The sequence below is a fragment of the Blastomyces dermatitidis genome (assembly GCF_000003525.1).
Source record: "Blastomyces dermatitidis ER-3 genomic scaffold supercont1.1, whole genome shotgun sequence".
NCBI lineage: Eukaryota > Fungi > Ascomycota > Eurotiomycetes > Onygenales > Ajellomycetaceae > Blastomyces > Blastomyces dermatitidis.
Window position 1 is genome coordinate 5,373,780 of NW_025544774.1, and position 16,774 is coordinate 5,390,553.

A 16,774-nucleotide genomic window follows, 5' to 3' on the forward strand; every position below is an offset into this window, starting at 1 on the left:
ATTGATATTTATAATATTAATATATTTTTAATAATATTATCTAATAATATAATCTGATAATACTCTCTTTTACAATAATAATATATTTTAAGAAATATAACAGAGATTAATTAAGATTATTTATTTACTTTTATACAATATTCAATCTGAGTTAGTACTAAAATTATAACTAAGTTAAGAAAGAAGATTATTTTCTCTTATAATAATTCTTCTTATATATATCACTGATCAGTGATCAGTTATTATCTTTTATACATAGACTGACTGTGTGACCGTGTCTAAGATCAGAATCAGATTTTTTAATAGTTTTATTATCAATTTAACTAATCTCATTACATGATTTTAATATTAGATAGAAGTCTTATACTGTCTCAGTGAAACTTACTATTTACTCTTATTACATTTTTCAAATTAGATCATGATTTTCACTTCTCAATTTAAATTATTTTTATTACTTTAAATGACTTTAAATCTCATTTAAGTATTATCAAAAAGTGTTACTTTTTAAAAAATTAAAGATAGTCTAAAAAAAATCTTAAAATGTCTAAAAATAGTAACTTTATATCAAGAATAAGACTAAATGAGATCAAATGAAATCACTTTCTTATTTTTTTCAAGTCATGGTTTCATTTTAAGATCTGATATATAGTCACTTTACATGTTTTTTAAATAACTAGTCTTAGTGAGATTCATGCCAAGAAATGTATGAAATCAGATCAAATGAAATCAAATATGAAATTCATGATTTCAGCGGTCAGTCTACTGACCGCTGAAACTAGTCATTAAAAAAACATGCAAAGTAACTATATATCAGATTCTAAGATGAAATCATGACTTAAAAAAAATAAGAAAGTGATTTCATTTAATCTCATTTAGTCTCATTCTTAGTATAAAGTTACTATTTTTAAACATTTTAAGATTTTTTTTAGACTATTTTTAATTTTTTAAAAAGTAACACTTTTTAGTAATACTTAAATAAGATTTAAAGTTATTTAAAGCAATAAAAATAATTTAAATTGAGAAGTGAAAATCATAATCTCATTTGAAAAATGTGATAAGAGTAGACAGTAAGTCTCACTGAGACAGTATAAAACTACTATTTAATGTTAAAATCATGTAATGAGATCTGTTGAATTGGTAATGAGACTATTAAAAAATCTGATCCTGGTCTCAGACACAGTCACACAGTCAGTCTAGTGACTAGTCTATTTATACATACTTATCTGTAGACTGACCGTGTGACTGTGTCTGAGACCAGAATCAGATTTTTTGATAGTCTCATTATCAATTCAACTGCTTCCATTACACAGTTTTAACATTAAATAGTAGTTTCATACTGTCTCAGTGAGACTTACTATCTACTCTTATCACATTTTTCAAATGAGATCATGATTTTCACTTCTCAATTTAAATTATTTTTATTACTTTAAATGACTTTAAATCTTATTTGAGTGTTATCAAAAAGTGTTACTTTTTAAAAAATTAAAAATAGTCTAAAAAAACCTTAAAATGTCTAAAAATAGTAACTTTATACTAAGAATGGGACTAAATGAGACCAAATGAGACCACTTTCTCAATTTTTTCAAGTCATGGTTCCATTTTAAGATCTGATATATAGTCACTTTACCTGTTTTTTTGATAGCCAGTCCCAGCGGGATTCACGCCAAGAAATGTATGGGACCAGACCAAATGGGACCAAACGTGAAATTCATGGTCCCGGCGGCCAGTCTACTTATCTGGCGTGCAAATGGCCGAAAGCGGCCTTCCCGCACGGTCGCTTATGGCCGTTCCCTCGCCGGAATTGCCTCCACGCACCACGCATCTGTACCGCCCACGCACCTTCACCCCTGTTGCGCCAAGCACCATTCCAACTTTTTTCCTGTCTGATCGTAACGCTTCTCCCTTCATGTCGCAAGTTCAATCGCCCGTATGGTGGTTCCATCACAACTCTTTAGAACAGGACGAAAATGGCCTTCCCTTTGCTCGCCCAGGTCCAAATTGAGGGTGGGCAATCGCCCATCCCTCTCTCCTTCTGTGAAAGAGGTCACCAGCTGCAGTCTTTCCTCCAACTCTGATATTCACTACTCTCTAGCTCTGCCTCTATACACCATTTTCTATCAGACTGCTTTAGTTTGTCTATCTCTGTTGCTTCGCTCGATACTTTACTTTTCTTCCTGTCTTCGTTGTCCTTCTCAGTCCCCGGAAGAGAAGTATGATCCGTAGAGGTGAAGATGATCCCCGCCTGTCAGATAGCGATCCAGATAGCGGCTACAACAGTGGCTGCTTCTCGGATGCTGAGGACTCCCAGACGGACTGCTCGTCTGTCTCGGGCTGCGATGAAGATACCAAGGCTGGTGCCGACAGCGACATAAGCGACGACGAGAACAGTGACGACGACGGAGAGTGGCTGCAGAATCAAGAGGAAGAACATCCGCCCGAATATTATCTGCAGCTGGCAGCAAGCCTCGATACATCCAAGCTTCGACAACTGCGTTACAGTCCAAACACACAGGCGAGACTTGACTGGGTCGAAGAGCACTGGAAAGAGTAAGCCACCCTCCTCCTAACAGGGAGCCGCATTATCAACTTTTACTTACATCCCGTCTTTCCTACCAGACACTGCAGCTATGTCGGCTGGGACGTCACCGAGGCCTATCATGACATTACCATTCGGACCCTCTACTCGTTTCTCTCCTGGGTCTGTGACCGACGTTTTGGGAAGAACGGAAGACGAAGGGGGATCAAGCGCCTCAGCTCCCTGCAGACTTTCTGGAAATGGTTCCAGATGGTGTACAAAATCGGGGCCGGCAAGAGCATCGACCAGGAGATCATCACCAAATCCCAGGATGTAAGTTATTCGCCTATCCTCTCCACCCGAGAATCCGAGAACTGACCTTCAGCACAGCTCCTCAGGTTGATCGCAAAAGAAAAAGGCCTCAGCGAGGAGGCAATAGAGAAGGGAACAATGTATGTAGAGGATCTGGCGGAGTTTTGCCGGGTACTCCTCGCAACAACCGAGATGCTGTTCCTCGTTGGGTATCTGCGTATCCAGTTGATCCTATTCTGCCACTTCGCCGGGTACACGTCGAATCGACCGTCCGCGATGCTGGACATCCGTTTGGGGGATCTGGAGCTAACTCTGGTGAGAGACGCCGTGTTTGGACGGCCCCGCCTGGTGGTCAAGGTCACCTTCGACTATACGAAGAGATTTTTGGGCAAGAAAGCAAGGTAGGCCTTTGTTGACCCTGGTAGCAACGAACGCCACAGACCCTCAGCTGACTGAGTCTCACCGGGAAGCGACACCTTCCCTCTTCCAGAGATCATCTACGATCCATCGCTGATACTCAGCCCCCACGTCTTCCTCCTCGGTATGCTGTTTCACTTCAAAGCATTCAAAGACCCCAATATCACCTCACCTGAGAGCCTGTATAGATTGGATGTTCTTAAAGGGCTAAATCAGCAAAAGCTGCTCTTGCGGGAGGACCTGAGAGATAAGTTCCTGTTCTGCGAGGCTATCCGTGATGGGGAGACCGTCAAGCTACTCCAGGCGGTGCGGCTCTCGCCCAGGAAGGTGAGCTATCGAATGAAGAAGGGCGGTGAGCTGACGGGGTTTGAGCAAACGGTCAAGCCATATGTATTGCGCAATGGTGCCGCAAACAAATTGAATGAAAATCGTAAGATCCCATCACACCATATGCTTTCTCCCAACATCCACCGCCTCTAACATTCATGCAGCGGACGTGAGCGATTCAATGCAGAACCAGATTCTGAAACACTCCAACATCAGCACCTACGTAAAACACTATCAGAATCGTAACATAACCGTAAACACCTACCGGAATTACCGTGGACTCGACCCAAAAGCAGATGACTACCTCAATCTAAACTCAATGAGCTTATCCATTGACCCACGTCGACCCTGGAAGCTCACAGCCCAAGAGTCCCGATCAGTCAATGAACAGCCGAAGATCTGAAAACTTGCAAAATTGCTCAAGAAGCTCAAGCGGAGGCGCGACGCCACGGCTCCTGGAAAGAAGCGTGATGCGTTGGAAGACCGGTGCAGAGAAGCCCAGAGGCGCCTGAACAATGACAAGCAGCACGCAAGGGTGAAGCTGAAGAGGGAGAAACTGCAGAGATACAATGAAGAACAACCGGTCATTGACAGTAGACGCCAGCTTGAGGGCCAGATAGTCGACGAAGCGATGAAGAGTGTGCTGGAGCGGACGGAATATATGATGCCAGAGATGATAGTTCTCATCGATGCCCTCCTAACGCTCCCGAGGGACTCTTGGGATGCAGAGCAGCAGAGGCGAATCAACGCGATCAATGCAATCACATCATACTGCGGGGTCCAGGAGGGCTCCCTGCGCCAGTACCGAAGCCCGGACGTCAAAATGACTCAAGACAGAGAGGATGCACAACCGTCGGTAAATAAGCCACCAGTACCCGAGGAAGTTATTCGCTTGACTATCATCAAGTGCAGTGAAGCCAAGCGACCAACGATGTGTTTCCTCTGTCTTCAGAACGAGAAGTTGAAGCACCAGGAACGTATACACTCCTACCATGCGGGCAGTATAACCAAACACTTTGAGCGAAAGCACCTGAAGGATTTTAAGAAGCTCGATTGTAAGACCTGTAAAGTAACGCTTGACACCCTGAAGGACCTCCTGATCCATGCAGAGCAAAAGCACGGAACCGTCACTCGAAATCCGAGGTATCTAAGTCTCTGATGCTCGCGGGGGCCAGGGGCTAGGCTTCCCAGGCTGTTTGATCTCGACTGTGTTGCTGTTGTGTTTGGTTGAGCTGGATTCTCGACCAAAGTATGCTATTTATCGCGTGCTAGTTAATCATAAATCTCTAATAAATTTGAACGAGTTCGTCTACTTCCATAATGTAATCTTGATATCATCGAGAATAGCGACTTCATTCACTACTCAAATCCTTCACCATTCTATCTGATCTCGGATTCGTCTGGCACGTGGCCTAAAGCCACTTCGATCTCATATTGAAACGCCTCTCCAGTCGGCTTTACAGGACGCTGGTTCCGTCTACCTTCAGCTAACGAGGCCGTTTGAGAACCCGTTCCCCATGCCTGATCTGGCTGTCCAGCATCTGATCAAGAACATATTCCTCATCAAAAAACACCTGGTCCCCTGTTTCATCTTTCCAACAGCCCCTCGCAAAATACCTGAAGGCAGGATCGCGTGAAAACTGGATCATTTTGATATACTCCCAGTATTCTGGATACCAGCCCGCGAACTCCCAGTCGATAATTGCTGTAACCATGCCGTCTTCACTGACGAGGATGTTGTGGAGCCCAAGGTCACCATGTGCAAATCTTAGTTGGTGGTTATATTTTCTCAGGCAATTTTGGATTGTATCGATGTAGAATAGACCGCGATACTGCTTCGATTCCGGGTGGATTAGAGAGACAAGCCAATTATTGAACTCAGACTCGGTCCTAAATGGTCCACCGAATTCAGCGTGGCGGGCGCGAACATCGACTGCGGGCCCACCATCAACAGCACCAATCAAAGCCGTTGTTGGTGCCTGTATACTGTGCAGTTGCTGTAAAATTCCCTCCAGATCTTTAACTACTTGACAATTGCCCTATCGTAACCGGTGATATAGCCGACGATGATATGGTATGAGTTCTGCAAGAGGATAGTCGATATACTAATCGAATTCCGAGCAAATGCTACCAGACTCTGACATGATATGGCAATCAGAGTTATTGGTCAAACATTCGACATTGTCCTCTAGCGAATGAACCGTAGTGACCTGGTGTTCCGATGGATAGTCAACATCGGTTACGGATAGGCTGGGGACCGGGAGAGGGCTCGTTGCCATTCACTATATCAACCCATTAGATACCAAATATGTTCGGAATGGAATGCTCTTCATACAAAGACCACGGTTGCCAATGAATTGTTTGCACGTAAAAGCTCCTTTTGCGAGGATGTCAAGCTGTTTGTTCAATTCCTCTCGTTCAGCACGGTGTTCTTCTGACTCGCCTGCGATCCGCGTTACGATATCGTCTGGCATATTGAACACAGTAATGGGAGAGAGTATGGCACCCAGTGCCGAAACGAGCTTCATTTCAATAATTTCGATCGCAACATCGTCAATGAACCGTTTTAAAGCAACCTATGCCGCAGTTAGTCGAGAGTCACCTCTGCCGGATGGTTGCAAGCTTTGAGAGTCACCTTGTAATAAGCCATCATGTAATCCAAGGCCTCACTAGCGGCGAAAAATCTCATGTCCGGCTCCGTGCGTTCGACAAGGGAATCAAGAAGCTGGTGTAAGCTATCGTCGGAGCGTAGTTCCTTGTATTCAGTGTCGAGAGAAGATATGCTAAAGAAGTCCTTTAAGATTGTGGCGTACTCGGCTTTCTGCCGTTCGTTCCGTGTCTTCTGGTATGTTTCCGTGAAATAGTGATTGTAAGTAATTGGGTGGCCTCTTCTGTGTGGTGCAAGCAGCTCACTAGTCTTGCTGTTCAGCATTTTCAGCAACTCGTTTAAAGAAGGCTCTACCACGTCTTGCAAAACCTTTTTTGTGGTAGTAGCATCAGCAGTATGGGTAATGGCCAGGTGGAGAAAGTCTTTCGCAGCCTCCCAGACCATCGTGATATGCTCGCGACAAAGTTTCTCCCACGGAGCTGATTGTTCAAAAAACAGATCTTTCACAATCATAGGATTGAAAGTTCCAGGTAGCTCCCTGCCCTTCGACGTTTTCAAAAGTGCTTCTATGTGACGAACGAATCCTCCATGAGTGATATAAACTTGGTGCTCGTTCAGGCATTCAGTACTCTCGTTCTTCACAATTTGGCGATAGTTGCCGTATTGGCTAATTTTATCTGAAAAATCTTGATTGAGATTCTGTATCACCGCACGTATACGTTTCTGATAGCCAATGTTCGCGGTGGTTTCTTCGAAAAAGGGCTCGTTGTAAGTACCATCGACGGCTGCTTTAACTAAAGACTGATAGGATTGGCTAATCTGGAGGAGATAAGATTTTTGCTCCTGCAATGATGCCCGAGGCTCTCCAAGTTTCTCTAACTCGCGGTGTGCAGTGTCAATCTGAGCATTGATTTCTTCGATCAGGCTGGGCAACTCCGCTGCAATCTGACCTAGAAGAACTTTGCTCAGTCTTCCCCGTAATTTATCGATGCCTAAACTCGACCGGGGCATGTCTTCCCAAATGCCCTGAGAGAAAAATAGCCTTTCCTCGGAATCCCGTTCGGCCAAGGATGGTGACCCCTTATCAGAGTCCATGTTTTTCAAGGCATGCCATCCAAGACGAAACTCAACTTCTTGGTTTTTTGCGAGAGCGACAAAGGTTGATTCGCTATCCGACCCGACAGCCAGCGTATCAGGTTTTGTAATGACCCTTAGCGTCCGATGGCCTGATACATCGACTTCACGCGCGAGTTTCAGTACAATCTGGTTGGCAATATCATTTTTGGCGGATACCACAGCGAGGATAATGCTTCGTGGTTCTTTCATGTAGGCGCGGACGACATCCTGTACCAGTTCAACATCCGATGCAGACTGCTTTTTGGTCTCGGAATGTATGAGACCGGGGAGATCCACGATTGTAAGGTGCGGACGATCGGGCCCCGAAACTTCGACGCGAAGGAGATCTTTAGAGAAGGCTTTCCCATGTGTCGAGATCCCCATGGCCGCCTTAGCTTTCTCGACCAGTGCCGGAAAGCCTTCGAAGCTATCGAGCGTTTCACGAAAGGTTTCAAGCGAACGCTGTTCGGACTCACTTCGGGAGCCATGGGGGACGATTGATACGCTCACTCCTATCTGCGGACACTTGCGGAGCACTAACTCGGTTGGAAATCGAGTACACAGGTTGCTCTTAACGGGAAAGGAAACGCCAGAGATGGCTTCCAACGCCGAACTCTTTCCTGAGGATTGATCGCCACACACAATAATCTGTGGCAGCGAGATATAATGACTGATGCCCTGTGAACGGAGAGTATCCACAGAATTCAACAGATCAAGTTGGTCTTCAGTGCACAACCCTTCCAGGGCATCGGTGGTAAAGTGTCTTAGCATTATATCGCGAAGACCTTGGAACAAATATGTAATTCTTCTTGAAAGTATGAAACACAGGCTATATGGACACTAAAAGACACGAGAGAAATAGAGGCGTCACGAAAGTTGAGGAAGGTAACGAGGTGGGCAATACTTTACTATAAGTAGATGTGCAATCTGGTTATACCGCTGGTTCATCTTTGCATCCAGTATCGTCAGAGGATCTTTGTGCAACTGTGCCTGGTGGATTGTACCTCATAGTATAAACCTGCTTGGGGTACTCACAGTTCAAAGCGAGATAATGTCGCTATTTCTGCGTTGGATTTGTCATAGTACGCTGTCGCACCGCATAAACAAGAAAAATTCTCCAAAACCCGAGGTATAGTTTCTGTCTGGCAAGCCGGCAGTAAAGTGCTCTGGGATCTTGTAATGATCACACCGATAGTAACATTGCATCTTCGTGTATCATTTGTTCATAGCCTTTGAAATCCCGTGCCCTGTTCGGTAGGCAAATGGCTTTCCAAGTGTGAAGCTTCATCTCCATATATCGCCTTGGATTTTTTGTGCCAGTACTTCTCGAAGTAGCGGATAGGCAATTCAAATGCTTTTCGTGTGGGTGTCCCCATTTTGTTGAGTATGCGATATTAAGCCGCACTTGAGCAACGCATACTTGGAATTCATGTTACACGAAAATTCACTGTCTTTGTTACGACGCCCTTGCGCGTGAACTTGGCTTCAAGTCGCCCCAGATAGAAACATTGCTCGGAGCCACCCTGATAGGCTTATCGCTCGAAACGCTCTGCTCAAAGCTCGAAAACCGGGTCAATATCGATATTTCCCGGAAAAGTTCGACCTCCTAGTTGATCAAATCACTCAGTTTTTTCGGGAAGCACAAAGCTGCAAGACTGAATCAATTTATAAGTTGTTCGCTGATATCGTAAATAAAATTAAGGCTCGATGCGGACAGCCTACTGGCTTCTTAGAGGGGCTATCGACTCAAGTCGGTGGAAGTTTGAGGCAATAACAGGTCTGTGATGCCCTTAGATGTTTGGGCCGCACACGCGCTACATTGGCAGGGCCAGCGAGTTCATCACCTTGGTCGAGAGCTGCCAGCGGCAAGGTAGCCCGTATCTCTTTCTTGATGATCTTCACACCGGTAAAGGGAATATGACTGAGCCTGTCACGGGCCTATTTGTCCGACGCTGCGTGTATCTTGCGTTCTTTGGAAAGGTTTCCCAACCTGCTGCAAGCGGGCTGGAGGAGTCTGCCACGGGCGATATTCTAGATATCCCGCCATCATCAGCCGAAGAGAGTGCTCCCATGAGTGAAAATTGTCGGGTAAGCAGCAGGATTCAGATACGGTGGATGAGAGCGGCCGCGAGGCAAAGTGTTGGAAGCGCGCGAGCCAAGATATACAAGCAAAGAAAATAGAGCACCGGGAACAGCGCCAGAGAAGAAAAGAGAGGCGGGAAAAGCAAGATGGAGACCTAGGAATACCACTTAGGACAATATTTTTTTATAGCTCTTCCTCTTCCTCCGCTAGTTGATTCTCGAGTCTTGGGTCCTCGCACGCCCTAGATTTCAGCCGTTTTCGAATGTCCAACACCTGAGACGCAGACGCCACCATGTTCTCATCGACGTTCAACTCCCCGCCAATTGCCATGAAGACGGTGTTCGTGCCATCTTCGATCGCCGCATCCAAGCACTGCACGGGGGCGATCGGCTTGAGGTCCTTGTCGTAGAAGGTCGCGTGTCGGTTTCGCGCATCTTTCTTGGCCATTCGCTCCACAAGCGACCGATCGCATCCTAGCATCCAATACTCGCCCCAGCATCCACCAGTCGTCCTATATAGCTCCTAGGAGGTTTGGGTGAACATGAGGATCCTTCCAAGCGCCTGCACCGCTCAAGTGACTCTACTTAAGACGCTTCTAGTCACAGAAGGCAACTTGATTCAAACGGAAGTTCTTAGGAGTCACTTTGTAACAGCACTATCTTCTTATACTATAATTTGAAATATAAGAGCCTTTACGTGTAGACGGGAAGATACGTGATTTACTGTACATACATTAAATATTATGGCGATTGATAACAGAAGAGTAATTACTTGGAAAGGAGCTCCTATGATAGAAATCCTCACAAGAGGAATCTGCTGTGTGTAACGGCACGTTATAGTGATGCTGAGAAGCACTATGCTACCTAATAACTAAGATACAAAGCTGAGGAAGGGAAGAGAAAAGAGAAACAGAATCCCCTCAGTGGGACTATTATGTAGAGCTAGCGCCTGAAGCCCTAGCTCCAAGCCCTAGAATCCTGTAGGATAGTTGAAGGTTGTATTGATAGATCTATCTACAGGAACATAATATAGTGGTGGGTCACGTGATCTAGTGGGATCACTAACCGCAACGGCCGTAAGGGCCAACAAATCCTTCCATATCGGGAACTAGGAGCCAAAGCTCAGGCCAGGAAGCAGAAAACTTGACCTCGCTAAGTGCGCCACTTGACCTCGTTATGTAAGCTGACCTCGCAAATGTGGCCCGTGCCACTACCTGACCTCGCTTAATACATCTTTTCTTGTAATTTGAAACCACTCAATTATTTATCATCAATTCTACAATCAATTCTTAATTAATTCAAAATCAATTCAAAATCAATTTAATACTGAAATTATTCTTGAATTTAATAATAATACTGAATTGATTATTAACTGATTTTCAATCAATTATTAATTACTTAAATATATAGATTAAATCTATTTTTATTACTATAATCAATTCAGAATCAATTTAAAATCAATTCAAAATCAATTCAAAATTAATTTAATACTGAAATTATTCTTGAATTTAATAATAATACTGAATTGATTATTAACTGATTTTCAATCAATTATTAATTACTTAAATATATAGATTAAATCTATTTTTATTACTATAATCAATTCAGAATCAATTTAAAATCAATTTAAAATCAATTTAAAATTAATTATTAAATATTTTTATCTTGATATATTTTAAAATTCTGTAAAACATCTCTTTATATTCTATATGAATTTATCTGTTTATTTAATTGATTATGAATCAGCTATACATGCTTTGATTGATTGATGAGCTGAATGAATGAGTGGATTGAAAGGTTGAAAGTCAATTACCAACTGATTATTACTGTATTATGCGAGGTCAGGGTCATGATTATGTAACGAGGTCAAGTGGCGCACTTAGCGAGGTCAAGTTTTCTGTATACACAGCTCAGGCCCGTTACACTGTGAGGAAATTGCTCATATAAGCAACTAACTGGGAGAGCCTGTCTGCCAAGATTCAACCTAAAAAATAACTCACGTGAGCTAAATCCTCACAAGAGGAATCTCTGGTGAGAATTTCCGTCACATGAGCTTCCTCACAAAAAAGTATTCTTCAAAAGAGGGCCTTCAGAGGAATAGATAATTATGAGAACAAACATGTGTTTTTTTAATCAAGTTGTTATGCATATACAGATCCGCATATATCCGGTAGTTATCTAAGACAGCAATTTTGTGAAATATAGTGATTCAAGAAAGTCGACTTGAAACCAATTGCTTCATGTATCTGCAAATCTCTCGAGTTAGGCTACTTGGGTTTCTTCATGTCTTGAAATCTGATATCTATCGGTATTTTCTCAAGTCACCCAAAAGCATGGCTTTCGGAAAAATGCATGGCGTATGGGATTGTCCCAAGGAACCCTACTAGCATGCTTTGATCTTATTTCCCCAGGACATCGGTTATCAGAAATTATAGTAGTTTGTTTGGCTGAGATGTTCATTGTTTTATACAAGTCTCAAGCTGGAAGGAATCAAACAGGATAATTAGGGTAGAGCCGCATATCCCTGGGGCATTTCTGGGATATAGAGCACACATATCGGATAAACCCATTGCGAGCAATACCTGGGGCATTGCTAATTTGTAGAGCGCACATAGATAAATGAAATCATGCGTGCAATCCCTGGGACATTTCCGGGATGTATATCAAATGAAGTTATGCGTGCCATTCCTGAGAAAAGTAGGTTAGTCATGCTGATTTTTTCATCTAAAGTGTGAAAAGCGTATATCCTCGGGGGGTTTGAGTCCTTGGGGATTGCCATAGAGCGAGAAAGTATAACACTAATCCGGGGGGCATGGCTGTTGGCTCAGGGAATGTTGCACTTTTTGCAGAGTAATCATCTTTCTTGGGGCATTCTATTCACTCAGGACACGCCACATGTTTTGCGCGACAATTAGTTTTCCTGGGGCATCACCATCCTCGGGGGAGTTCTATCGTGAGGAATACCCCGTATATCAACCGAAATGTGTGAATCTCAGGACAAAACTCCACCTTGGGACAAATTTTGACCCAGGGCATACTGTCCCTCAAGGATTAAAATTTCCCAGGGAATGTGCAGATGACCATGCTTTTGTTCTGAAAGCCATGTATTTTAGTCTTTGCCTCGGGAAATTCAATTTACCAGGCATAGCCATATGTTTCGAAGAAAATATCCAGTGCCCCAGGGATCATCACAGAATTTTTTCGGGGTTGTCTTGACCAGGGATGGCTATGCATTCCAACAAACGGTCACATATCTGGACCCTGTTCAAAGAAAGGTTGAGATACGTGAACTGGCCAGGACTTACCATGTATGAATCCCATGGCAGAAGGAATCGGTTCCGGCCCAGGGATAACCACACTATGTTTCCTTTTTTGCGGGATCTTGTACGATGGTCACTTGGTTTCTCAAAACGTTGAGGCTTTTCTGTGCGGCCGTGATGTTGGCCGTAATCAAAGTTTCGAGAACGTTGGCACATCGAAGCTTCTACAAGAGCCGACGGACTCAAATGGGCTTATCGGTCTTCTATCCGAGTCAGGATTTCTTCCGGGAAATCTGTGTCATTAGCCATCGCTTGCTGTTGCACTTCTGCATTTTGGCTGGATGTTAGGGAAAGAAGTGAAGAAATTCCTGTTTTTTGACACTCATTCAGAATCGATGGCCATATTTATGCGTGGCCTCCATCTTGTCTGATCGCTCATCTGGTTATCCTCCACCAAAGGGATCATCATCCTCCCCACTAATGAACCGCGCATTTTACCTGTCGTCATCGATCACTCGCCTCAGGGGCGATTGGTGGATTCACTATAGTACCAACCCTAACTAGTTCAACGTGAACCTGTTAGAGCTGTATTTCTCAGATCTGGACCGTACGACGGTCTTCCGGCGTTAAACAATGTGTCGGATTGGGTGTCACGGATGAATATGTTGAAGACATATGAATCTTATTTGTATCAAGATCTGCTTGTTATATTATCTGTACACTATCTAATATATCTATTTCATACAAAAGATGGAGCTATTTATAGTAAAATATATGTGTGAGCCAAGAGAGCTAGCATAAGCAAGTATTAGATGAGTGTTGTAGTAAGCTGATGATGATGAGAAATATTGTAGTAATATGATGTTGATGGCATTCAATAGTGTATAACCTCTTTTTTCTGATACACCCCCTTCAGTGAATGTAACATGTAAATGAAAGTGTAAATGAAGCTGCAACAAAAAGAGTGTAGATGAATCTGTAGAGATTATATCAAGATAGGTCATTTATATCATCATTCTGCTTACACCTTGATGATATCTGATATATCAACTAGGCCTAGTATCTTGACAAATTCTGTATATTTCTGATGTGACAGAGCCTTAGTAAGGCCATCCGCTAGCATCTGAGCTATAGACACTCAATCAACTGTAATATCACTGAATTGAACATGTTCTCAGAGTCAGCTTTCATATATATCAATGTGGCAGAGCTTCATGATTATAGAGAAATCTTTCTTTCTAAGAATGTCAACAGTTTGACAGTTATTACATTAAATACAGATCTTATGACCAGATTTAAATTGAATATGTTGAAAGAATCTTTCTCATCAGATAGACTTCTTATTAACTTGTAAAATAGCTACAAGCTCAGCTTCTGTGATAGATGTAATTATAATTGTCTGTCTATTTAATTTTCAATCAACAGTCTCACTGAATAGTTTGAAGATATATTCTTATATAAAGCAGTAATTCAGATTATCTGTAAAAGAGACATCACTGACAGCTTTAATAATATCAGATTTGAGATCAATTTGTAGAGATCTATCAATATTATCATTATATTGAATAGTGAGATTCTTTATATTATATAGATAAGATATCATTCTATTCATCTCTAATAAGTGATGTTCTGATGAATTCATTATGAACATAGCTAGTTTATTCACTGTATATATGATATCAGAGTAAGTCATTATCACTGAATAGATGCAGAAGCTGATATATTATTGATAATAATAAATTTTTACAGATGTAGCTAACTTGTTAAAAGGCTCTAACAGAGCATTAGTTAGTGAGGTATATACCTTGCAGGTGTGTGTGAGATGATATGTATTAACTATCTTATCAATATAGATATTCTAGCATAGTCAGAGCTTTAAGTTAGAGTGATTGTGTATTATTTACATGTTAAGAAATCATTTCAAATCTCTCATCTAATGAATCTTATAGATGTTTTTAAAATCTTTGATTAGTTAATCTCTTTCTTTTGAATCTTCTCATTATGATAGAATGACAATATTATTCATATAGAAGAAGATGATTAATTAATTATTAGAGAAGAGATATCAATTCTCTGATATAAAGATGAAGTCTGATGTTCTCAATGTTAAAGATAGTTTATTTAACCAGAGAAGAGATGATCTGTATAATTCATATAGTGCTCATAGAAGTTTTAGCACATGATTTTGTAAGAAATCCCGCTTCTCGCGGATTCTTTACCTCTATTCCTATCTCTCATGTAATCAATAGAGCTAGCGGCCCTTGGCTATATATAACTATATAGACTGGAATTCGCGAATACTATTCATAACTCAGCTTGAATGCTATTATATATTTAATTTCTATATTTTATCTTTCTACTGTGAATACTTCTAGTAGTTAACAGTATATATTATATTAAGCTGCAAACATCTGAATAATCATCTGTAAGCACTTATTCTTACATTTCAAGCTCAGTCAGTCAGTAATCACTTATTATAACTGAAAGAATTAGAAACTTATATACTTTAATCTCTGTGAACTCTACTGCAGACACTCAGAAGCAGTTATCTGAATCATGAGTAATTTATGTAAAAGAAGTCTCAGAGAACTTATCAATTACTTATAGAATATCATTCTCTATATCTGTGATAGAGAAACTCTTTAAACTCATGAATAAATCAATCTTAGTGAAGAACATTCTTGAGTATCTTCTACAGAATTAAGCTATTTTTCTATAAGAAATACTTACTATTTATAAACACTCTTGCACTGAGTCTCTAGACATAATCTTCAGAGATATCTGTAAATTAAAAAGAAACTTTCTTAAGCTGTGATCACTTAAGATTACTTATTGAATTATAATCTATAAAAGCTTTTATAAGTTTGCATTTGAAATTGACTCACAAGCCTGACTATGTAATATGAAAGATGAAGAAGCTGTTATCTATATAATGACAGATCTCTATTACACTGAAGTCAAGAACTGGCTGAATTATCTAGAGAATGATTATAAGAGATTCTACTGATCTGTTCTTAAGATCTATCTAGAGAATAAGTTGAGAAACTTCATAAGCTGAATAGAGAATATCTGAACTACAATTATTAATATTAGAAAAAGAGATGAGAAATCTGATAAAGACTACTCACAGCACTTCATGAAATTATAATATAAATTGAGATCTGTAGAAACAGAGCTCTGAAACAAGATCTGAATAATAATATTTATAAAGAGACTGAATAAAGACATGCAGAATAAGCTTATTAAGTAAGACTTTAAGTTCTTAGCTCTGAAGAAACTGATAACTCTCATTCATTACTTATAAATCACTGTAAGAGTCACAGATCTGTAAAGAGCAGATCACTGATCAGTTCTGTAAGAGCTAGAATAACAGAGAACAGATTTATTAGAAAAAGATAACAAGATATAGAGAGATTCATATCTGACTACTGAGTAGAGAGAGAGAGCTTTACAAGCTTCTATAAATAGAGTATATAATAGAGAGATTAAGAAAAAGAGACTCTTCTTTATCTATTCTAAATCAGAACATCTTCACACAAACTGTTCAGATAAATTAAAATAGAAATTTAAGAAGTCATAGACAGAGTTAGTAACAGTCTTCTTAAGAGTCTTGAAGCTGATATCTGAATCTGTTACTCTCTTGATAAAAATGCTTACTTATGAGAAGAGATTATATCACAGTACTGCTGTCTCACAAGCATGAGAAGTATTAATAAACTCAGAATTCCAGGTCACTGTAATGTCTCTAAAGCTCATGAAATAAATAAGCTGAAAGATGAAAACTGGAAATCTGCTCTTATAACAAGTAGAGTGTGAGAACTCAGATCTGAGAGCTGAGAGACTTATAAGAGTTATCTTTGAATTACAAGATCTCTCTGAAATCTGAAGAAGATTTGTGAAAACTGTAATTATCACAGATATTATAGATAATATGTACTTAAGACTTGTATAACTTTAAAAACACAATCTACACATAGCTGTTTATAAGTGTAAGAATAAGTGCTCGCAGGCGATTATTCAGGTGTTTGCAGCTTGGCGTGATATGTACTGTTAACTACTAGAAGTATTCATGGTAGAAAGATAAAATGTAGAGATCAAATATATAATAGCATTTAAGCTGAGTTATGAATAGTATTC

The 16,774-nt window shown here is 40.8% G+C and overlaps 4 protein-coding genes across 4 annotated transcripts; 1 reads left to right on the top strand and 3 right to left on the bottom strand.

The window, feature by feature from the left end:
- The first annotated feature begins 1,729 nt into the window (after nt 1–1,729).
- On the top strand, nt 1,730–4,836 carry BDCG_00709 (uncharacterized protein). The gene is made up of 6 exons (XM_045416223.1): nt 1,730–2,547; nt 2,617–2,848; nt 2,906–3,228; nt 3,298–3,674; nt 3,736–3,950; nt 3,999–4,836. Exons 1-6 carry the CDS (start codon nt 2,213–2,215, stop codon nt 4,728–4,730), a joined length of 2,214 nt encoding a protein of 737 aa, XP_045272000.1. The 5' UTR covers nt 1,730–2,212; the 3' UTR covers nt 4,731–4,836.
- Nucleotides 4,837–5,058: 222 nt separating this feature from the next.
- Nucleotides 5,059–8,066, bottom strand: BDCG_16188 (dynamin GTPase; the record flags this gene model as incomplete). Its single annotated transcript, XM_045425445.1, has 3 exons — nt 5,059–5,594; nt 5,907–6,147; nt 6,207–8,066. 3 exons carry the CDS (start codon nt 8,064–8,066, stop codon nt 5,059–5,061), a joined length of 2,637 nt encoding a protein of 878 aa, XP_045279269.1.
- Nucleotides 8,067–9,228: 1,162 nt separating this feature from the next.
- Nucleotides 9,229–9,825, bottom strand: BDCG_16189 (uncharacterized protein; the record flags this gene model as incomplete). The annotated part of the gene is made up of 1 exon (XM_045425446.1): nt 9,229–9,825. The coding sequence occupies one exon, from the start codon at nt 9,823–9,825 to the stop codon at nt 9,562–9,564; it is 264 nt and encodes an 87-aa protein (XP_045272001.1). The 3' UTR covers nt 9,229–9,561.
- A 2,557-nt stretch (nt 9,826–12,382) lies between these two features.
- Nucleotides 12,383–12,889, bottom strand: BDCG_16190 (uncharacterized protein). The gene has a single exon (XM_045425447.1). The coding sequence runs from the start codon at nt 12,851–12,853 to the stop codon at nt 12,566–12,568; it is 288 nt and encodes a 95-aa protein (XP_045279270.1). The 5' UTR covers nt 12,854–12,889; the 3' UTR covers nt 12,383–12,565.
- Between the last annotated feature and the right edge of the window lie 3,885 nt (nt 12,890–16,774).

Bases quoted from the DNA above. Each gene is read 5' to 3' on its own strand.
- BDCG_00709 (XM_045416223.1), top strand. From the start codon at position 2,213: ATGATCCGTAGAGGTGAAGATGATCCCCGCCTGTCAGATAGCGATCCA. The intron at 3,229-3,297 runs GTAGGCCTTTGT...CTCACCGGGAAG, and splicing joins TTTTTGGGCAAGAAAGCAAG to CGACACCTTCCCTCTTCCAG. The intron at 3,675-3,735 runs GTAAGATCCCAT...ACATTCATGCAG, and splicing joins AAACAAATTGAATGAAAATC to CGGACGTGAGCGATTCAATG.
- BDCG_16190 (XM_045425447.1), bottom strand. From the start codon at position 12,853: ATGTGCCAACGTTCTCGAAACTTTGATTACGGCCAACATCACGGCCGC.